This window comes from Hyla sarda, chromosome 1 (genome assembly GCF_029499605.1).
Source record: "Hyla sarda isolate aHylSar1 chromosome 1, aHylSar1.hap1, whole genome shotgun sequence".
Lineage (NCBI taxonomy): Eukaryota > Metazoa > Chordata > Amphibia > Anura > Hylidae > Hyla > Hyla sarda.
In genome coordinates, this window is record NC_079189.1 from 112620947 (window position 1) to 112645584 (window position 24638).

Consider the following 24638-nt stretch of genomic DNA (forward strand, 5'->3'; position numbering starts at 1 on the left):
TTCAATACGTTTCCAACAATGTATCAGAATTTTTTTTTTTCCTCTCCATTGGCAGTCATCCATTTTTCTATTATAATGCCAGTCCTAATGGTAATGGTAGTCTGCAATCAGGATGACATGAACAATTACTTTGACTCTTTTTTTTCTGGCTATAATGATGGGAGATTATCTGAATGATGTTGTTTCTTTGAAAAGATGTTGCCAATCAATGATCAGTAAGATACCATAGAGTGTGACTCAACCCAAAAGATTCGAAACACTGGTAATTACAATTTAGGTAAACGTTGCCGGGACGTGAGCTTTTCAAAATCTGTGACATATCTGCAAATAATGTGTCCATATTTGTGATAGCCCAAATAATATGTTGGTTATCACCATGGCCTGCCATTTTGTCTGTTCAGTAGTTCTGGTTATCATCTTTGTTCATATATATGTTAAGAATTTCAGTCATTCTGCTCCTAATTGCAGAACAATGAAACTGACGGTGTCACGTCTGTCAAAGGATGGAAGAACACAGCACCTATCAAAGACAACTGATAGACCCCTATTGATTATACTGAGGTCTGCCAGGAGTTTTAAAATGGTATCCTGTACTATTCTGTCCAGTATTTTTGATGGAATTTGCAATGCATGCACCTAAAGGAACCTCAGATGCAGATGGGAACATAATCCTAAATAATTAAGAGAAAGAATACAAAATGGATTCAAATGAATTTATTCATCAAGAGGAGGTGTGGGAGGCATCTCGGAACCCCTTTCTATAAGCATTAACTCTTGTTCTGGCAGACTAGGTTAGTTTATATACTGTGTACAGAGCCATATATTTAAAGGAAAACTGACAGTCTGTCCTCGTGACCTGAGAGTGAATGTTTTGCATGTGAGCGGTGAATATGGAGGAGGCAGGGGAGCGCAGGGAGTTGGCCCTCTGCCTCCATTGCGCAGAACTATGCAATGCAGCTAGAAGATTAAAAAGCTATAACTCCTGACATACTTCATTAATACAATGTAATGCTGTTCACCCGCACTATAACCAAGTATATTGAGTTTAGTGCAGTTGAACAGCTTGCCAGTTTCACTTTAAATAAAATACATAAGTGATTGCTGCAGAAAAAATAAGCAGTCCATGATAATTTGGGTCCAACGCTGGAAACCCCAGAAAACTACAGCAAACAGCTATTAGTGGTGGTTTCCATATTATTGGGGTTGTCAGTGATCAGAGAATATGTTTTCCCCTTTAAAAGGTATATACAAAATCACTGCCCCTGCTTTGTACTCTGTTCAGAACTGGAAAGGAACAGAAATGGAAAATAAATCCATCTGTGTGCAAAGCCTCAACCTTACAAGGCTAATTCTGCAATTATTTCAACTCATGATGAACCCGAGCTGGAGTAAGATCCAAGGACTCTTACCATTTTTGGAAGTAAACAGAATACATAGGAAGAATTTTATGGTCTGTGCAAACTTAAAACTTTACAGGTGTCCTGGCTCTTATTTCAGTGTAATGGAAGCCAAATTCCTCACTCCATTTGGTATTTAGGAGGACTTAAAACATACATAGAAGTTGGGCACGTATAGGCAATAACTAGAACATCAACTACATCACACATTTTTTCTATTAATATGGGGTAGGACCTTATTTTGCACATAATACAGCTAAATATGTCAAGAAATAGATAAAAAAAAGGTAATGTACTCTTAACCTTGCTCTTGTGAATGCGGAAGTGGAGTAAATTAGACTCATCAGACTATATTATACATCTGGGTCCATATTTTGTGATTTTTGCACCATTAAACACACTGTTTGCCATTTTGGTTTGGCTGTTACAGTTCTGCAATGGATATAATTATTTCCAGTGCACACCTGACAGTTTTCACTGTTATTAGTGCATTGGGACAGTAATTTGACTTTTTTTTTGGCTACAGTGTGACAAAGTACTCTTCTGTCCCTGGTGTCAAGCTTTGACTTTTGATCACAGCTGCTTCTGTCTGCAGGTGTTTTGCAGGTCTTTGAGTAGTGGGAGATGATCAAGAATACAGAAGGCCTTGATACACCCATCAACTCAGTACCTCGGGTCACAGAAACCCCTACCAGGCACACACAAACAATCCTACCACTTTAGACCTCTGTTATCTCTGACATATCACATCCCCAATACAAACACATCTCCTGAGTCCCTCCACAAGTCACCCATTCAGGTATCAGGGCTGGAAGTGGCTGCATCTTCTGCACCCCTATAGCTATGTCCCTGTGTGTATAATACTAGCTGTAGTATAAGGATACAGAGGACATTATCTGCATCTCTAGAACGTGATGTCCATTGTTTTATTAGACAAGGAGGCATTCTTATCATTTTGCTGACATTATAAGTTCTTAACAGCCAATGAAGGACAAAGATGACAGCAGAAACCCTCCTGTCATTAATCCAGTGACAGGCACACATTATGCAATACATTGCCAATATATCAGAACATTTTAGATTTACGAATATCTTGCACAAATTAAAGGCACATTTCATTATGGTTTCAGGCAAACACTCCTCACAAACATGACACTTTAGCAACGAAGTCCTGTGGGAAAAATGACACACTGAATGACAGTCCTAAAAGCTGCTTGGTGGGTTTTGAATAACAGGACTAAAAAATGAACAAAGTCGCAGTGATTTTCTAACTAGTCATAATGTCTAATTATACCTCCATATACCCCCCTGCATTACAACATTACCAAGCACACTCCAAAATTTCACATTCTGTTCCTCTGTGAATATAAACTTGTGGCTTTATTCCCTGTAATTACCAATGACTGAATAAGTGCATTAGGAGCTCAGTCACTAAAGGGAGATATATGCCGTAGTGTAATATACATACAGAACAACGGACTAAAAAAGAGTTATAGCAGGAAGGGAGATCAGGGAGGAAATACTAGGCTGCATATGTGATTGGAATGTATCAGGGCTCAGGAGAGGTTACCCAGAGTGTGGATTTTACCAGGAGAAACACACAAGGAAGCACATATTGTGTAGAAAACATGTCTTGGGACCTCTACTCTGACAAAACCTGCCTCAAAGCCATTATCAGCTAGAAACATGCTGTGCTGTCTGGTGATGCTCTGTTATCCCAGATGTTATGCTAAAATAATATAAAATGCAGAAGGTAGGTAACAATGAAACAGAAATAAACACAGAAGAAACTGCTGCTGGACTACAAGAGTATCTGACCAGGGATGCAACTGGATATTATTACACTCCTGACCCCCATAATGTGTGTTATACTGACTTCTAATGGTCACATACTGGACTTCTTAAGTATTCTCTAATCCAAGGCTTAGAAGACACACAAATTACTAAAACATTGTACTAAGGCCCATACTATATCACTGGTAGTTTAAGTTTGTATACAAATATAGTTGGCCAAATCCACCAGGATGGGCTGACCATGTAATGTGTATGGGGGGTCCCATACACATGTCAGGCATGTTGAATTGGCCGGTGCCTGAATCTTTGTTCTTAAGGTGGCCAAACATTTTCAATACAAGTTGGCCAAACATTTTCAATAACTGTTGGCTGACTTTTATCTATGTCAAGTCGCAACCAGAAAGCTCAGCACCAGCTAATCCCTCCAAGAACAATAGGGTCAGATAATGTAAGGCCAACACACTCAACCCTTCTCTTCATCTACATCATCTGTCAGTGGAAAGTCAAAAGGCTCTCCACTGACAGATAAAGACTTTTTGCAAATATTAATACTCTGCTATAAAGTACATAAATTAGCTTAAAGGGTAATTCCACCCAACTGGTAGAATTTATTGGCATCTTCAGACGATTATACCCTTTTTATCTAAGATTGTCTCTCTGTTTTCCATATCATTTTGTCAATTTGGTGACTTAGCCATAGTGGGCAAGTTAGTCTCAGGAAAAATATTCCTATAAACATGGGATGTAGCTTATTTTGGCAAAATTTTCTAATAGTTTTATAGTGGGTTTGTAACCATTATTACTATCTGAGCAACAGATAGAATCAAATGTGCAATTGATATCTACATGTGTCCTGTGCAACTCCTATAAAAGCACGTTGGCTTAACAGAAGAAAAACACCTCTCTCAATGCCGTGTATAAGTTTTGTATACATATGTAACAGATTAGATAAATTGAATCATTACTATTTCTGCCTGTGAACCACAATTCCCAGTAAGCTCTGTTATCTGCGGACACGCTCTTCTTGGATCGTCACATTTCTTTCCACTTCAGACATATTTATAACCCTTATTCTAGGGCTCTAAAATTAAAATAAAATTTAAGATTGCGGTTCCTACTCTCAGCCCAGAGCTTTAGAAAGAAGTGGTGCCATTATGGATTGGTGACACAGATCACTACAAAATGCATTCTTTTCTCAACCTTAACAATTCACCAGAGATTGGTGAAGATGGTTTGAGTGGTGAAGCAAGACCTTCATAATGAAAGCGGAGCAATAACCAGTAGCATATTACCATGCTTCAATGCATCTGCACTTATTTATTTTTTAATGAGGACGACTTCTTCCCCGTATTGTGTACTGGGAGATGTGCAGTGACAACAAAGCCTGATGACAACAGATAAGAAAGAGTCTCTGTGGGATCGGAAAATATTAACTTTATAACTTAGGCCACATTAAATGAAACCTCTCCACCCCCAGCTATCTTTCCCAGTGCCTGTTATTGCTTCTCTGCTGTAAAACCTCAGAACTGTAGGCAGGACGCAAAATAAATAATTTGCTTTCCTGATTTCACAAGGGATCTTATTAACCCCCCCTTAACACTAAAGGTTTCAGTCAAGCATATAAGTATGCTTTATTATCAGTGCTATACAAGTAAATAAGTACAACTTAGAGAGATGTGTCTTATCTACCTCTATCTCCTCTATCGTAAATAGATCTTTCTTGTTTTAGCAAAACTGTCTAACAATTCATGGGTAGAGATGAGCGAATTTTCGAAAAAAATCGATTTGGCCGATTCGCATAATTTTTGAAAAAATTTGGTTCAGTCTGAATTTATTTGCAGCAAATCACTATTAAAAATGGCTATTTCTGGCCTACAGAGAGCCTCAATAGGGGTTTAGAACACTTTGCCTTGCAGTAACACGCATGGGGAATGTGCTGTGTTAGTGAAATAATACTGTTATTCAGTATGACATGCAGATCAGAGGCATCACTATTAGAATCATTGTCGCAGAGTAGCACAATGACAGAGCCTGGAGGTGGTATCAGTATGAGGAGACCATAAAGTGGCTGAATGACACGCGTGGATGTGGCATCAATATGAAAAGACCATATTGTAGCTGAATGACACAGCGTGGAGGTGGTATCAGTATGAGGAGAATGACGGCAGCATGCTTGGAGGTGACGGCAGCATGAGGAGGTGACGGCAGCATGAGGAGATCATATAGTGCCTGAATGACACAACATGGAGGGGTCGGCAGCATTAGGAAACCATAGGGCCTCACAATTGAAAATATTAAAGACATTTTTTAACATTTAACTTGAAGATTTCAAATAGATGAACCTAAAAAGTTTTATTTAATGTGGCAGCAGCATGACGAGACCACATGGCGGCACAGTGACACAGCCTGGAGGTGGCAGCAGCATGAGGAGACCATAATCTGACAGAATGACACAGCCTGGAGTTGGCGGCAGCAAGAGGAGACCATATAGTGGCTGATTGACACAGCCTGGAGTTGGCGGCAGCAAGTGGAGACCATATAGTGGCTGAATGACACAGCCTGGAGTTGATAGCAGCATGAAGAGACCATATAGTGTCTGAATGACAAAGCCTGGAGGTGGCGGAAGCATGGGGAGACCATATAGTGACTGAATTACACAGCCTGGAGGTGGCAGCAGCATGAGACCATAAAGTGGCTCAATGACACAGCCTGGAGGTGGCAGAAGCATGAGGAGACCACATAGTGCCTGAATGACACAGCCTGGAGCTGGCATCAGCATGAGAAGAACATGTGGTGGCGGAATGAGACAGCCTGGAGGTGGCATCAGCATGAGGAGAACATATAGTGGCAGTATGAGATGGGCTGGAGCTGGCATCAGTATGAGGAAAACATATGATGGCAGAATTAGACAGCCTGAAGGTGGCATCAGCATGAGGAGAACATATGGGGGCAGTATGAGACAGCCTGGAACTGGCATCAGCATGAGGAGAACATATGGTGGCAGATTGAGACAGACTGGAGGTGGAATCAGCAGCAACCGGAGTCCTGAAAGTGATCCAGTGACAGAGTGGGGCGATGGGTGGCAATACCAGTAGCCGGCGACGAAGGTGGGTGAAAAAAGGAGAAAATGTGTGGCATCAGATGGGTGGCAGGATCAGAATAGTAGCTGAGGCAGGTAAGCAGAAGAAAACGGTCTCTTCTGTAAAAGTGTTAGTGTGCACAAGTAAGTATTGAGGATATGCATTACATAAAACTTAACCTTTAATAATATTCTTAGGATAAAATATATGTACCCCAAATTTTTATTTAACAAAAAAGGAAAGGTGTGCAAAAAACACTATGTGCCACCTATACCACCAAGTATTGATGTGATGCAAAGACCTCTAAAAGGTGGAAGGGAACAAGGTATGGTCCATTGTAACCGGTGGGGGTAAAAACTTCTCCTGTAAGGCCCCTCTCTCTCTATTTCCACCTACAAACACAGCCATTTCCAAGGGTTTTTAGGTGGAAATAGGGAGAGGTTACTGTGTGGGGCCACCCTTTTTAAGACAAGTAACACTTTCATTGAAAGGGTGGAAGGGGACAACGTATTGTCCATTGTAGCAGGTGGGGGTAAAAACTCCCCCTGTAAAGCCCCTCTATCTATTTCCACCTACGAACACCACCATTTCTCAGGCTTTTTAGGTGGAAATAGGGAGAGGTTACTGTGTGGGGCCACCCTTTTTAAGACTAGTAACACTTTTCTTGAAAGGGTGGAAGGGGGCAACGTATTGTCCATTGTGGCAGGTGGGGGTAAAAACTCCCCCTGTAAGGCCCAACTCTCTCCCTATTAATTCCTTTCTTGGCAAGTGTTACTCGCCCAAAAAAGGGCTGCTCAACACAGGAAACTATCCCAATTTCCACCTAAAAACTTGGGGAAATGGCAGTGTTTGAAGGTGGAAATAGGGAGAGGTTCCTGTGTGGGGCCGCCCTTTTTAGGGCAAACACTTGCCAAGAAGGGAATTAATAAAGTGAGAGTAGGGTATACAGGGGAAGGTTTTACCCCCACTGTATACAATGGGCCATATGTTGTTCCCTTCCACCTTTTAGAGGTCTTTGTATCACATAATACTTGGTGGTGTAGGTGGCACATGGTGTTTTTTGCAAACCTTTCCTTTTCTTAGATATAAAAAAAAAAATTGGGGTCCATATATTTTATCCTAAGAAAAGTAATGTTTTAGCAAATGCATATGCTCAAAACTTATTTGTGGTCTGATGTAGAGGGATTTCTGTAACGGGGGAGCAGCACCTTAAATATGTTTTGCACTATCCATATTTGTTGGTGTGGCACCATGGTCAATCTACACTAATGCATCAGGCATTGGTGGGTGGAAATCCTCCTGGGTGGAAAGGTCAGTCTTTCCACATTTTTTGTGGACAGACGAGTTCTCCTTGGGGTTACTATGGCCCCCGCCGCACTAAACACCCACTCTGATGGCACACTTCCGGCCGGAAAGGACAGCTTTTCCAGGGCAAACTCTAGTTACAGACACAAATAGAGTTTGGCTGCCCAGAAGTCCAGCGGATCTTCAAAGTGTGATGGCAGGGTCATGTCAAGGTATGCCACCATCTGCTGGAACAGGTTCTGCTCCAGGTCTACCTGCTGATGATGAGCTGCTTCACTATGTGGGTGAAGAAAGCTACTCATCAGCAACTGTAGACTCAGGCTGCTGTTGATGGAGCTGGTACTGCTCCTGCCACCCCACCTCTACCCAGCAGCCATGGCAGTGGAAGGTGGGCACAGAGGGCCCCCCGAGTCAGACCTGCAAGAGGATGGATGATGGCACAGATAGGCATCGACAAACTGACTACGTAGGATGTCTCTGTAGTAGGTCAGTTTGTCCTCCCTCTCAGTGAGTGTAAAAAAGGCCCCCCATTTTGTGCTGGTAGCGAGGGTCCAATAAGGTGGAGAGCCAGAAGTCATCCAGCTGCCGAATGGTGACAATTCAGCGGTCATGCAGGCAAGTGAGCATGCATTGTGCCATTTTGTGCAAGTGACTCAAAGGGACTCCCTGCCTCCATCTCCACTGCATACTGCCATGGTGTGTCTGGATCCTCTGTCTTGTCTTCCTCATAACCCTCTAGCTCCTCTGGCTGCTCCTACTCCTTCTCTCCTGTCAGATGACTATAAAAACACCCATTTTGTGAAACCTAAGCTGTGCTCCACTGTCCCCTCCTCTTCCAGTTCAGCCCCCACATGGCTCATGTGGCCCGGAGATGTAAGCGCCACGTCTCCAGTGCCGTGACCAGCCATCGTTTTCAACACGTATTGTAGTAAATGAAGCAGTGGAATGATGTTGTTCATCCCGTAATCCTAGGCAACTGACTAATAATATGGCTTCCTCAAAGGGTCTGAGCAAACAGCAGGTGTAACATATGAGTTGCCACTGGTTGACATTGAAGTTACATAGGGGAGTCCCCCTATCCGCTTGGATCATCAAGAAATCGGTGATGGCTTTTCTCTGCTCGTATAGTCGGTCCAACATATGGAGGGTGGAATTCCGACGTGTGGAAACGTCGCAAATCCGAGGATGAACCAAGAGGATGTACATACGTGGTATGTACTTATGAGGGGAGTACAATACGCTCCACTACACTTAAAACAGTGTTTGTCTACAACACCAGCAGGTGTGCACTTTTAGCTTGCCTTTCACAGTAACTAGGCCCTTTAGACTTTAACAAGAACAAAATGGTACACCACGTAGATGTACGTACATGGTATGCACTTATGAGGGGAGTACAATATGCTCCACTACACTTAAAACAGTATTTGTCTAGAACAGAAGCAGGTGTGTACTTTTGGCTGGCCTTTCACAGTAACTAGGCCCTTAAGACTTTAACAGAAACAAAATCATACACCACCTATGTACGCACAGTTTACACTTAATAGAGGACAATACGCAACATGTATTGGGCACTAATAGCAGGTGATTATGGCTTTTAGTGCTCTGCTTACCCTAACTGCCTGGCTACTATTAGTTTTTCAGTTGTTGTACACACCAGTGCTGCAGCACACAGTCGCTGTGTAGTACACCCAAAATTGCACTCTTTCTCTCAATCGCTCTCCCTTCCCTATCAGTGCTTCTAGGTTGGATTTGGCCTTGAGGTGAATCACTGCTGTAAAAATGCTTTTCTGTGCAACACACGCTGCTCTCTGTCCTTCTCTCTCTCTCTCTGCAATAAAACGCTGACGTGACTGGCCGCAAGATGGCTGCCAATTATGGGCAATTATAGGGCTGTGACATCACAGGGGTGGCTGGCTGCTGATAGGCTGCATGCTGCATGTGATTCAGGGTCATCCCGCCCATCCGTCTTGCCGCCTTCCCAGAGTTCCTTGCCCATTGTCCTAACATGTGGAGCTGCCATCTTAGATGCCCTGGAGCCTGGACCGCACTAAATGGAGTCTAATGAAGCGATTCATGCGATTTAATCTAGGCGATATTCAGATTTGTTGCGGGGCAAATTTTTCCTTAAATTCGTAGCAAATTCCCTATTCATGGGTATACCATTACATCTACCACACCTGTTTTTCTGTATGTGCATTTAGAATATCCATTATATGGACATATAATAAGTATTCTGTAGAAACACACACACACATCTTCTACACGGCACCGCCATTTATTTAACATTAATGTCAGCCTGTCAATTTCCATCCATTTTCCCTCCTATAGTTTACTGCAACATTCCTTTAACGTATAGGCAGTCATCAACCTTAAGGACTAAAATAAACGTTTTTCGGTTAAAATAATGACATTTTAATAAAAGCATCTTGACTTCCATTAGTGAGATGCCTGGAAAGTCTATACAATATTGATAGGAAATTTAAGACAGGCAGTTTGTGCTTCAAAGTCCATACCAGTTTTACAAGCATATAGATTAGTATGTAGTTTACGGGGACATAACAATGTTGGGAAAGCTATATTTCTATCTGTCTAAAAGTAGAAAACTCTTCAATTCACATCTGACAACCACTAAACATCAGGAAGGAATTGCTTATTTCTTTAAACTATATCTTAAAGCTATGGACATCTTTTCAACAAATTTCTTTATTATACCTTGCAAAATGAAGAACCTTTTTTTTTTTAATTATCTGTATTTAAATGTTGCTATCATGTACCTGCCCCTCAGAGAGAGATGAGAAAAATTTGTTAGGCAGGCATTTTACTCCTTCAGTGTTAGAGATAGTAGCAGGAATAGGGAGGGACCTGTATAAATTGTAGAGAGAGAGGAGAACATATATGAAGGCCCTTTAAAGTAAAAGAGCCCTCCCAACCATTCCCTACCCCTCTAAAGTCAAAGGATTCCACAGAGTTCAAGAAGTGTTCACTCCTCACCAAATCTTTTGGCAAGCTGCCTCTGCCCTGGTGTATGCCTAGGCTACCCCCCAGGGCTCGATTTTAAGGTCAGCTTTAGGAGAAGCAAATGAGTTTTCATATGCGTAAGGGATCTAAGGATCACACAAATCCCCCCCCCCCCCCAAACAAATAAAAAAAACATATGTTATTAGTTCACCATAGCTTTAAAAACTCCAATGGCAGACACAAGCAAACTGGACACACAGGGACAAATTTACAATTGCAAATATGCAAAAACCTTGGCTCAATTTGGACCAAAGATTGTGTTATAGGATGACAGCTTACATTGTACAACAAGGGCCAGATTATATTCAGACCACTACTTAGAAAGCAGTGATAGCTGACATATCAGTTAGTCTCTGGAGTGTCTCCTTAAAGGAGTACTCTCCCCCTAGACATCTAATAGGGGATAAGATGTCTGATAGCAGGTGTCCCGCTGCTGGGGACCCCGCAATCTCGGTTGCCGCACCCCAGATATCTGGTGCACGTAGTGAACTTTGCTCCGTGCCGGATGACTGGCGATGCGGGGCAGAGTCTCCTGACTTCACGGCCATGCCCTGCCAATGCAAGTCTATGGGAGGGGGCATGACGGCCATCACTCCCCCTCCTATAGACTTGCATTGAGGAGGGCGAGGCCATGATCTCACGAGCGGGGCATGACCGTGACATCACGAGCCTCCAGCACTGCACCCGACGCCCCAAACGAGCCGGGTGCAGCAGGTAAATTACTGCACCCCCTCGATCAGACATCTTATCCACTATCCTTTGGAAAGGGGATAAGATGTCTATGGGCTGAGTACCCCTTTAAAGGGGTTTTGCCTCCTTGTACACTTATCCTTTAACCACTATATAAGAAATACATGTTTGATTAAAGAGGATTCGACATCTGGGATGATCACATCCTGGCTTTATTCATTGTCTATAGGAATGCTACCATAGCTAAATAAAAATGAATGAATCCAAAGCAGCCAATCTTTGCAGACTATAGACAAAAATATTTAATATCCAGTTTTAAAAGATATTAAATATGGGTGCAGCACTCCCTATGACAATGTTCCTCCACCTTTTTTAACTTATTTATGCCCATACTGATGATCCTTGGCCATCTATGGATAGGAACAGTCACAAATCTATGTTCTTCTTACCCCTAGCCAGGAATAAGTTAATATGTGTCCCATCAAAATAAATACTGCCAGTTCAGAAAGGCGTTTCACATAACGCTAGCCAGGAGCACAGTGGATGGTTCTAAGCATATTGCTTGAATGCTGAAGAAATGTTGCTAGAGCAGAAGGGAACCTGCAAATAAGATGCTAATTAAAATCATTGAGAAGCGATCTGCATTTCCTTAAAGCAGCGAAGAATTTATTTATTTCCTTTTTATTGTTCATTACTCCCCAGGGGATTCATTAATGAATGCTTAATGATATTAGTCCACAATTAGATCACTTATGTTTAACCACATGCTTTCTATGCATACACATATAAATATAAATTTTGGGCAGATAGATAATTGTTCAACACTGTAGCAATTAAACAGCTGTAGCCTGTCTCATGTGTTACGTGATGGAGCTGCGGGCAAGTGGCAGAGCAGATGGCCGGATACGCCCATCCCAATGTTAAAAACTGTTTTTTTTTACTTATTATTAGAAAAAAAAAATAGAGGTGTTGACAAATGAAAACACTACAGCTTTTGCTCAATGCAAATGAAATTATTTGCAATTTAGATTTACTTATCTATTTCATATATTAAAAGGCAGAGTTGAAATATGTTGCGGCGCTATCTCGAATGTCCAAACCTGCAGCATAATTATCCGCTAATGACACACAAGGAGAAGTGCCGAGGAGACGCAGCTGGGAAAGGGATATGTTTGTCACAGAAGAGAAAAATTTACCATTTACCTACAATTTAATATGATCCTGAGATTTGTATATGTAGGAATATTTGGATTAAAGGAGTACTCCACCCCTAGACATCTTATCCCCTATCCCCAGCTGCGGGATAGCCTTGCATTGAGGGGGCGTGGCCACGACTTCACGAGCCTCCGCCCCACATAGCCAGTCATCCGGCACGGAATTCGCTCTGTGCACCGGATGTCTGGAGTGCCACAGTCGAGATTGTGGGGGTCCCCAGCGGCGGGGACAATCACACTTCACACACTCACACTTCTCATCCCCTATGCTTTGGATAGGGGATAAGATTTCTAGGGGTGGAGTAACCCTTTAAGGAGAAATGGTCATGCCCCAAATTGCAAATATTTTTTTTCCAAAAACATACCAGTAGGGACTGAGCAGTCAGACATTCAGGCAACATCTGCGGCCCTGACAGTCCTCCTGTACCTCACACAAAAGATGATCCTTTCTGAGAGTAGAGCGGGCTACTAGGTACTCTAGTAGCATCTGAAACCTGTCCTGGTTAGTCACCAATGTGAAGACAAAGCCACCTCAGCCCATAACCATCTCAGCCCATTCTTAGATATAGGCATGGCTGTCCTCTTAATACTATAGCTTTAATGAATAATTTGAATTTAAATGAGCAATATTCCTGTATTGGTCCTGTACCTCTGCAGGAGACAGCTTGATACCTTGGAAGAATACTTACACTCTGTGTCCACTCTATATCCATCAGAAACTCCTAGAATATAAGTCCTCCATATCTATTGAGTCCTATACATTCAAAGTAGGTCAAAAGAGAGTTCTTTTGGCCTCCATCCGGCCGGTATAATTCAGCATACTCATTTTTGCTGTATGGAATAACATAGCAGGTTGTGCTATTCCCTACAGAGACATTCAGTTAAAAAAAAAAATAATAATAAAGAAAATTATATATTCTTTCCTTTGACAATGGGAGCCTATTTGAAATTGATGCCACTGTATCCCTGTTTGGTGGTATACATTGGGGACCCTCTCTCACTGTATACCTTTAAATTAAACTGATTGGGAATTACAGATACATTCAGATATGTAGTATGAATTTACCCATACTAAGGTTTTATATTGGCAGTGAGTCACCATTGAGTCCATGACCTAGAGTATAAAATGTGCAGAGAAGTGTACGCTCTAGGATAGAAGATGCATATATTTACCATATTTCTAAATTACAATGATGTAAGTTCTCCTACTTAACATTAATTGATCATTCTATATCATGACATTTTTTGGGCGTTTGTGAGGGTGAGCCAGCTCCTTGGACATGGCAGTTTTGGTAAATACATGCACTCTTCATTAAAGGGTACCTCTCATCAAAAAAACTTTTGATATATTATAGATTAATGTATGCAGAATAACTTCACAATTGCATGTTATTAAAAAATATGCTTCTTTCTATTTAATTTTCCACTTTGAAGAAATGACCACTAGGGGTCTCCCTACCAGTCCTGGCAGCAAGCATTTCAGACTCATGCTGGAGTCCTAAACACTACTAGCTGTCAGTCTGCTTTGTTCACAAAGGAGAACACTCAGAGCTGCCAGCCTGCTTTGTTCACAGCCTGCTTGGCTGTGAACAAAGCCGGCTGGCAGCTCTGAGTGTTTAGGACTCCAGCATGAGTCAGCAATGCTTGCTAACAGGACTGATCGGGAAAAATACAATAGAAAGAAGCATATTTTTCATTAACATGCTATTGGAAAGTTATTCAACATTCATTCATCTAAAATATATCAAAAGTTTATTTGATAAGAGGTACCCTTTAAATAACAATTCTGGAAGATCTTTTAATAAAATGTTGCATTATCCCATTGTGTTTTTCGTGGTTCCTCTTGGAAATGTAGGAATAAATTGAAGACTGGATAATATTATGGCAATGAGTTGTGTCTCTACACATTGTCACACCGTCACAAAGTGCTGACAATATCAGACTGTTTAGGGACATATCCTACTGACAAAGGGAATCGTAACACCCAATTGACAGTTTATTCATATATTTTCAGGAGGAATAACGGAGGACCAATGTTCTAAAAAACCAAAAAGATGCTCCTGAATTGTTATCTTATAGGAACATTACAAGTGTTTGCTAAAACATACCGTATTTTTCGCCGTAAATTGGTGCGTCTCATACGGCGAATACACACCTATCGGGTCGGTCCCTGCAGCCATCAACGGCCGGGACCCGCGGCTAATACAGGATATCACCGATCGCGATGATGCCCTGTATTAACCCTTCAGAAACGGCGATCAAAGCTGACCGCCGCATCTGAAGCGAAAGTCGGGCTGTTCGAGACCACCACGGTGAAATCGCGGCATCCCAAACAGCTTACAGGACACCGGGAGGGAACTTACCTGCCTCCTCGGTGTCTGCTCCGTGCCGGGATCCCCTGCATGGCAGCGCTCTCCTTCGACGTCATCACGCTCCGGACATCTTCTTCCCCAGGATCCATGCTCTCCGTCGCCGTCATCACGTCGCCGTCATCATGTCGCTACGCACACCGCTCCTATTGGATGACGGGACGGCGTGCGTAGCGACGTGATGACGGCGACGTGACGTGGATCCTGGGGATGAAGACGTCCGGAGCGTCGGGGGCACCCCGGGGACGCGGCGACAGCGATGGAGCGACATCCAGGGCAGCGGTGACAGGTCCAGAGCGGCAGGGACATGTGAGTACTACCTCCTATCCAGTGGTCTTCAACCTGCAGACCTCCAGATGTTGCAAAACTATAACTCCCAGCGTGCCCGGACAGCCAACGGCTGTCCGGGCATGCTGGGAGTTGTAGTTTTGCAACATCTGGAGGTCCGCAGGTTGAAGATCACTGTTGGGTGCAGAATCTTTTTTTTCTAGATTTTGCACCTTTAAAATTGGGTGCGTCTTATATGCCGGTGCATCCCATAGGGCGAAAAATACGGTACATGTCACACTGACTGACAGGTTCTTTAGAGAACAATAATATAAAAAGCAGAATAGTTGCAGGATTCCAGAACACACCCTGGAGATTATATTCATTCACATCCACATAAATGTTAGTATAAAACCCAATGAAATCTGTAAATGTGATTGTTTACATTGTTTGTACATCAATTCCCTGGCTGAGTACATTTCATTTTCAGATTTTAGACTTCCAAAATGGTAGACACCGGGGAAATGTGCGGTGACACAGAGGGTGTATGGACTACTTCTATGGGAACAAAGAAGTAACATCTTAGCGTTCACTAATGATCTCTGCTCCCAGTATACCAAGGAATCAAAATATATAACAAATAGCTGGTCTTTTGTAGTGTAAAGGAATTACAATTTCCCCTAGGCCAAATTTCCATTTCAATTGACAAAATGTACATAGAAATCAATGTAGCTCAATAAACAACCCAAGAGCAATTCAAAACCAGTTTTCATTACAAAATGGAGCGCAAACTCCTCCTAATGTTCGTGTGATGTACAGTGCACGCTGCCAGATGCCGCTATACAACCTCTTTTCTACATATGCATAATTCATAATGCATAACCTTGAGGGTAGGACCTTTGAGGGACATTACTGTCAGCAGCTATGAACATGTGACACACTTTATGCCTGCTATTGGGAAGAATACAGAGGAAATACTATAAAGATGAGAAAAAGGAAAAATCAAAGCTTATTTATCAGATTTAAAATTCATAGGTGGTTTCCATATGATTTCACGAAGGATTAGCAGCAGAAGAGTCCGCCACGTGTAGACCTATCACATTGCTAAAGAGAATACAAATTCAGCTCTGCTGCATCTATACAATACCAATAACTACATGACTGATGTTATCCATAGTGACATGAGCTCCAGTTTTAATATATTCTGCTCATATTTCCTTTTGCTGGATTCATAACGAACCTATATAACATGTCCCCCAACATACGGCAATGAGCACTATTCCCTGCAAACACTGCGTCAAAGGAAAATGAGGAAAATCCCTTAAGTGTAACAAAATCTGGAGAATGCAAAGAAGTGGCAACTCACCTGCCTCACAATTCTGTCCCCCAAGACTTGGATAATAAATTACAAATTATACTTTACTGCTGCTCTATTAACCATTTTGTCTCCAAAGATGAGATAAGCCCCATAGTTTATACTGGTAGTTTATACTATACTGGTCAGTAAGTAAATGCTTAAAGGGGTTGTCCTAATTTTCGGAGCTCTGCTCACAGCATCCGGAAGTTCATTACTCCGAACGCTGTGTGCGGGCTTCCGTGTTTGCCCCCTCGTGATGTCACGCCCGCCCCCTCGTGACGTCACGCCCGCCCCCTCTACCAAAGTCTATGGGAAGGGGGCGTGACAGCAGGCGAGACGTCACGAGGGGGCGGACGAGACGTCACGCCCGGCGGCTGCGAACACGGAAGTCCGCACACAGCATTCGGAGTAATGAACTTCCGGATGCTGTGAGCGGAGCTCCGAAAGTCAGGGCAGCACACAACCCCTTTAAAAGAAAGCAGAAAATATTCTCTCCAAGATTTTAATAACTGATTTAACTGAAAATAACATTATCGTAAATTGCCTTTTTGAGTCTTTAAAATTGATGGACTGTTAAGCTAAGGCTACACTGCAGTAGAGGCAACCGATCTATTGACTGTAACTTTTAAGAGACAGCTGCAGTCTGTAGCCCAATAGTTAAAATCAACTAAAATATTGTATTGTATTGTGATGATGAATAAGTTTTAAAGGGGTACTCTGCCCTTAAGAATCTTATAGGGGATGAGTTGTCTGATCATGGGGTCCTGCCACTGGGGAACCCCATGTTCTCCCTGCTGCACCCGGCGTTTGTTTAGAGCGTCGGGTGCAGCTCCGGACCCTCGTGACATCACGATGGCGCCCCACTTGTGACTTCACGGCCACGCCCCCTCAATGCAAGTGTATGGGAGGGGGCGTGACGCCCATCATGCCCCCTCCCATAGACTTGCATTGAGGGGGCTTGGCTGTGACATCACAAGTGGGGTGTGACCGTGATGTTTCTAGCCTCTGCCCAGGGTTTGGACAAAGATGAGTCCCATTCAATAGGGTTAATATGTTTTCTGTGTGGAATACATGAGAATAAGTGACAATTATCCATGTGTATATACAATCAGCATGAGAAGAAATCTGCAGAACAGTGTAAACTATGATGCGTATTTCTTACAAAAACCAATGGAGAATTTTACACGTGCATTTAGGCATGTATTTTGTACCAAAATGTGGAAATACAATGTTCCTATATGGTTGGGATTGTTGTAAAAAAAAAAAAAAAATCTGTCATACCCTGGTCCCCTGCATCTTCCTGTCTAATGTCATCCAGTCCTTGCTCAGACAATACCTGCCTACAGTGGTGTTCTATCTCAGTCAGTGACTGGCTGAGCAGCAGGCAGTTCCTGCTAACAAGACTTAAAGGGGTATTCCAGTAAAAAACTAGTTTTTTTTTTCATATCAACTGGCTACAGAAAGTTAAACAGATTTGTAAATTACTTGTATTAAAAAATCTTTCCAGTACTTAACTTTCTGGAGCCAGTTGATATGAAAAAAAAAACCCAAAAAAAAACATCTTCTACTGGAATACCCATTTAAAGGAAAACTGTCACCAGTGTCACCTGCACTAACCTGTCAGTACCGACAGATAGTGCCGGTGACACTGATGACAATAGTACTTACTTTGTCCCATTCCATGTAGGGGATCTCCTGTAATCTTCTATGTTAGCTCCAGCTCCGGGCCCGACTTGAGGCACGGGCGGAGCTTAGTGACGTCACCGCTGTTGTTCCAAGGACCCGGGACCCAGCAGAGAGCAGCGGCCGTGATGTCACTAAGCTCCGCCCATGCCCCGAGCTGCTGCTGCTCTCTGCTGGGTCACGGGTTCTGGGAACAGCAGCGGTGATATAACTAAGCTCCACCCATGCCCCAAGCCGGGTGCCCAGAGCTGGAGTTAACCGAATGATGTCAGACCATTAGCTGTGGGTGATTGGTGGAGGTGACTATGAATTATTTTTTATTTCTTCACCTCCCCCAGCCATATATATCTAAAAAATAATATTTTCCCAGACAACCTCTTTAATAAATAACCATCTTCATGTAGTTTCTGCTTAAGCTGTTGCTGCTTGTCTTCATTTTATAGGATGTTTTTCTTATTTGTCATTTACCAATGCTTAGCACACATAAACTAGAAGGCAGTGGGCGTAAAGTGAGAGCTAATAGTGCTGTAGGCAAGCCCCAGTTTAACCTAAGGCACAGGCAACGGAGATCTGTGACTGCAGTCATTCATGAAAGGCGAACAAAGTGTGGACACAATACAAAGTCACATCAGTTATACTGTTATACATTTAGAAAGCTATGTGACAAAAGAGACAAATGCCTGAGCCAATGTGGAGCATTACGCTGAGAAAAATGAAATGCTTAGCTTGTCTAGGCAGTGGTAATTCTATATACTGACACCTAGCAACATCAATGACATTCAAGATGCAAAAACACTGAAGCACTTCCATGTGACTTCAGTTATTAGTATTAAACTGTATACAGAAAGATTATCCCATTATGGCCTCTTTACAGTTTTTCAGGACCACTTCCAAGAGGTACTCCAGAGGTATTTTTGCTAATCAACTGGTGGCAGAAAGTTAAACAAATTTGAAAATTACTTCTATTTAAAAAAACGTAATCCTTCCAGTACTTATCAGCTGCTGTATGCTTCAGAGGAAGTTGAGATGTATTTTTCTGCCTGACCACAGTGCTCTCTGCTGACACATCTGTCCATGTCAGGAACTGTCTGGAGCAGGAGTGGTTTGCTATGGGACTTTGCTCCTATTCTGGACAGTTCCTGACACGTACAGAGGTGTCAGCAGAGAGCACTGTGGTCAGACAAAAAACTATACAACTTCCCCTGCAGCATACAACAGCTTACAAGTACTGGGTGGGTTAAGATTTTTAAATAGAAGTAATTTATAAATCTGTTTAACTTTTTACCACCTGTTGATTTAAAAAAAAAATATATATATATATATATATATATATATATATATATATATATATATATGTTTTCCACTGGAGTACCCCTTTAATCATTTGCTTATATAGGTACCAAACAAGAGAAACTGCCACGTGGCCAACATTGTGGGATAATTTTTACTTAATCACAATGATTTATTATTATAATATAAAATTGCCAAATATATATTCTCAGCTTCCTTATTTTTTAATAAAGAGGAGAGGATCCCACCCAATGTTTTGCCTAGTGGTGTCCACCAACACTGATCCAGAACTGCTTTTACATGAGCCTATCAAGCAAATTAGCTTTTTTTTAAGGAATGCTCCTTGGTGATACCTGGCCTGTGTAAAAGGATCAGCAATAAGCCAAAGAAGGGGAAAACACTAGTTAGTTGGCTGATTCCAACTTTTGTGCAGCCAATAAAGTCAACGTTGAACGCACATGGCTCAATGTAAAAAGGGGATATGCAGCCAACAGTGATGAAGTGAAGGGCCACACAAATGTTACAGCAACCGTTTGAGCAGACAGTTGTTTGACCCCTGTGAAGGCTCAGCCATGGGAGCCTGCTGGATTGTGTAAAAGGACCTTCAGCATATCAAGGATCTAAAATGCACTACATAGTTTAGGTAGCTTTGTGAGCATTGATATACAATTTACAAGTTGGTCCTCTATATAGGCATACACACAAACAAAATCGACATAACTTAGGATTGTCTGTCGGGCTGTCCACTTCTATCCTTGTCAGCAGTACATTCAGAAATAGGGATATGTGCTTACGACAAACAATTTTTACTGACGAATAAAAAATGTGATCACCCCAAAAATTTGGTGAACACAGGACAGGATCTTTTACAATGTTCCTACTAATGTTTGTAAAAGGTCCTCAACTGTCAAAATAACTAGAAGGATGATTAGGGGAAAATCTTCCAATATGGGTTGTGACATCAGACCCTAAATAAATTAAATATACTGTACTAGTTTTTCTACTAAGGATTTATTTTTAAGGTCTTTAATGGTGCATTTTCAACAGAGTGAACAGTGTAGAGGTTGTTGATGGGGAGGTAAGGGAGGTATTAGTTGTACTGAAATTATCAGGTTATTCCAATAACAAATAAAGAGTAATGCAATACCACATGGTGAGTGTAACTACATATGAAAATGGCCCCAAGCAATTACATAACTTACCAATTGTGCAGTGTTCTCCATTCCAGCCTTGGTTACATTCACACTTCCCGTCTTTACACGTGCCATGTTCCAAGCAGCGAGGATGGCAAGCTCTTTGGTTGCAGGAAGGCCCTGTCCACCCATCTTCACATCTGCATGATCCACCCATGCAAACTCCGTGAGGCCCACAGTCAACTGGGCAGATTTCTATATAATGAACAAAGGCAGAAACAATTACAAAAATCGGTCATAGTTTGATCTTTTTCACTCTAAGCAACAACAGCAATGAGGATATCAAACTCTTGCAAATGATATACAGAGGGCAGGGGACTTTTAGAAGCTTGTTTGATTTAATGACTTTGTACTTGGGTTTATAGATGGGTAAAGCACTGTGATAAAAGAAATCAGTAGTTAACACAAAATAGTGTTTTGCAGGCCCATAAGGGACACAGGGCTTTTGAAATGGCCTATTATTCTTCCTATAGCCCTATATTCATTGAGTTCAATTGGTTCCATGTGGAACTGTACCTTTGAATTGATTTGTTTTACAGGTAAGCCTTTAACCCACACTTTAATAAGGAATGTAACTTCAAGTAATTTATCGCAATAACAGACTCACAAAGTTAAAGCTTACAAAAGCCATGCCTATATAATTACAGCTCATGGGTAGATCCTGTCACCAACACAGATGAATGGAGGAGACCTCTGCATCATTACAGTGTAATAAACTGCTAAGTAAAGATTAACCTTTTACTCACAGGGAATGCTCTCTCTAGCCCCGGTCACACACAAGTCAGCTTTAATAATATATACTGAGAGAACCTGTACAAATGCTCATTAAATATGACATACGATAAGCCGTGCTGTGATAATACTTATCTGCTGTGAAGCTCTACCAGCTCCTTTGATACCTCGGATACATCATCTATAGAAATTGCATTCATAGCAGTCAGAATCGCTTCCCTGACAATCAAACCATTGATACTGTATGCGTCAATTAGTGCAATGCTGGGGAATTTTCAATGGTATTAGGTTATAGATTTTTTTAATACTATACTTTCCTGAATATCATATACATTTCGACAGGGTTTAGCAATGAAATAATGAGCATAAAAACATCACATTCATTTCTAAGTAGATTTTAGAGTGTGGAATATTGAATTGGTCCCTATTCAAAGTATATGTGAAATATTTAATTGGTCCCTATAACAATAATCACTGTTAAAGAAAAAAGCTTTTTAAAGACTGTTGACTGAATCAGCAATATTTAGAATATTTGGACCTGTTGAATCTTTCTGGGTTGATGGGTGGTACATGCAGCAACTTCACCTGCTGACCACTGCTCTACCTATACTTGAGGGGCTATTCGAGAGGAAGTGGAAGGAACCTTATTAGGTCATATTTCTCTTCTCTCTTTATCCGCTATACACTGAATTCTGCCAGCACTCTCTAGATCCAGCCTACCAGAAGTTGTATCTCAGAAGAAATCATAAAGACAGCAGAGAACACAATGTTACAAGCACTGTTGGGAGAATCGGGTTACAAATTGCCTACGATGAAGTATATTCTTCCCAGCTCATTATATGATATTCTGTAAAATATATCACAGGCTGTGGCAATCTAGATACGTCATCTTGATCCCTGATGCATTAAAGAAGTACTCCAGTGCAGTTTTTTTTTCAACCCTATGTGCCCGGGCTGCCAAGCGAAACAAATCAAACTTTAACTCACCTTTCTACATTCCCCCGTTGCACTGATATCAATGTCCCGTTCTCCAGTCCCCGACTTCTTCCGCTTCCTGTAAGTCGAAGAGTCACGTGACGCTCAGCATATTACCGACCACAGGGGGACACTGCTGCGGCCGGTGATACGCTGAGCATCACATGAAGGGGAAGAAGTCGGGGACCAGAGAACGGGACATCGATATCAGTGCAACGGGGGAAACATAGAAAGGTGAGTTAAAGTTTGTTTTGTTTCGCTTTGCAGCCCGGACACATAGGGTTAAAAAAAAAACGCACCAGAGTACTCCTTAAAGATATTATATTGCCCTCCTAGTTGAGATAAATTGTTCTAACACGTTGCACAAACCTAATTTTAAAATTCTCCTCAATTGTTGAACCATTGTTCTATGAAAATAAATAATAATCATAATAAAATAAAAAGAGTCTCTGGTACATTAGGATGTCCCAATACAACCTATTGCTGTGTTGGGTTTAACACATTCAAAATAATAATGGTTACATCTATATATGCCATATTGCACCCCTGCACCCTACCCTCAGCACTGTACATTATACATATTATTATGTTGAGGGATGAGTCTGTCCAGAAAACTTGTGAGAGAAGAGATAAAGTTTTGATAATCAGGGGTGTTGGTAATGTGTAGGAGCACTCCATTTATTAAATGGTCGCAGGGCATTTGATAAATCTTGTAAAGGTACACATTTTTTTAAATTTCACTCTTCACATACACCAAAAAGCTAAACTAAGTCTGGGCTGGTGTATTTTTGTGACATTTGGGTGTTTTTTGCGCCAAATTTCCGAAAAGTCGCAGTTGATAAAATCGTTACTACTGCATAAGAGTAACCTTGGCTGCGGCACTACAGACATCCGGTACAAGGAGTGAACTTCTCTCTGTGCCGGATGACTGGTGATGCAGGGGTGGAAGCTCGTGACATCATGGCCATGCCACCTCAATGCAAGTCTATCCTGCAGCTGGGGATAGGGGATAAGATGTCTAGGGGTGGAGTACCCTTTAATCCAAAAAATCCTACAAATATAAATCCCAGGATTATATAAAATTGTAGGTAAATGGTATATTCACGGCCACGTCCCCTCAATGCAACTCCATCACGTCCCTCCCATAGACTTGCATTTAGGGTATGTGGCCATGACATCATGAGCGGGGCATGGCAGTGATGTCACGAGCCTCCAGCGCTGCACCCGACTCTATAAACGAATGCTGGGTGCAGAAGAAGACAGCGGCGGGACCCCCCGTGGTCAGACATCTTCTCCCCCATCCTTTGGATAGGGAATAAGATGTCTTGTTGGACTACCCCTTTAACAGCTGGTCTGTACACACTAAAAAAAAAGTGTAAACCCAAAAGTAGCAAAAAAACAGCCCAAGGCGCAGCACTGTGCCAAATATGCAACAAATCTACACACAAAAAAAGCTTGAAACACAATGTTAAATGCCCCCCATGGTTCCCATGTTGCTCAGAATAAGATGGAGAAAAAAATTGAAGAACAGACAGATAATTTCCACCAGTTTTAAGCTGCAAATCTGCCGCAGATCCTAAACCCGGTCTGCACGTGTTACATGTAGGTTTGGTGAAAGATTTTTCATGAATTTCACCCTATGTATTGAAATCTGAAGTGGAAATCTAAATTGGAAATCCTATACCATGCTCTGAATTCCTTGCAGAATTTGTTCAGTACATGTGGAGGGGTTTTCTAAAACACCCATCAACTTGTATTGAACTTTTAAACTGCTACGGATTTACAGTGTAAAATCTGCACTGCAAGACAAGGTTTGCCCTGTGTGGATCCAGGCATGGTAACCTGCCTGATCTTTTGGATTGATCAATGGATGATATGCCTGACATCTAGCTCAAGGCACAAAATGGACATTTATCAAATTAGATAAAGTCATGAAAATCTGATAGTTTATGAAAAGCTGCGATTCCATTTAGAGTTTAAGTACAGGCAGCTCAGTGCTGGGGTGCTAGGTTCAAATCCCACCAACGACAACATCTGCAAGTTTGTATGTTCTCCCCTTGTTTACATGGGTTTTCTCCGGGTACTCCGGTTTCCTCCTGCACTCCAAAACATACTGATGGGTGCATTTAGATTGTAAGCCCCAATGGGGACAGGGAACAATTGCAGTGAACAGTGTACAGTGCAGCAGAATCTTTAAGTTCTATATAATCCTCTGCAGAAGAATATTTTGCCAACCTAGCATTTGAGGTCAATGTGTTATTTTGGTGAATGTTT

At 41.9% G+C, this 24638-nt stretch overlaps 1 protein-coding gene across 21 annotated transcripts in view; it reads right to left on the reverse strand.

The window, feature by feature from the left end:
• The window catches only part of TENM3 (teneurin transmembrane protein 3), a 2657329-nt gene that overhangs the window by 164081 nt on the left and 2468610 nt on the right, over window positions 1–24638 (reverse strand). For all 21 annotated transcript variants that reach the window (XM_056560421.1, XM_056560526.1, XM_056560513.1 and 18 more), the window contains one exon: window positions 20667–20852. In XM_056560421.1, the coding sequence (XP_056416396.1) occupies window positions 20667–20852 (186 nt within the window). The remainder of the gene's footprint in view (window positions 1–20666; window positions 20853–24638) is intronic.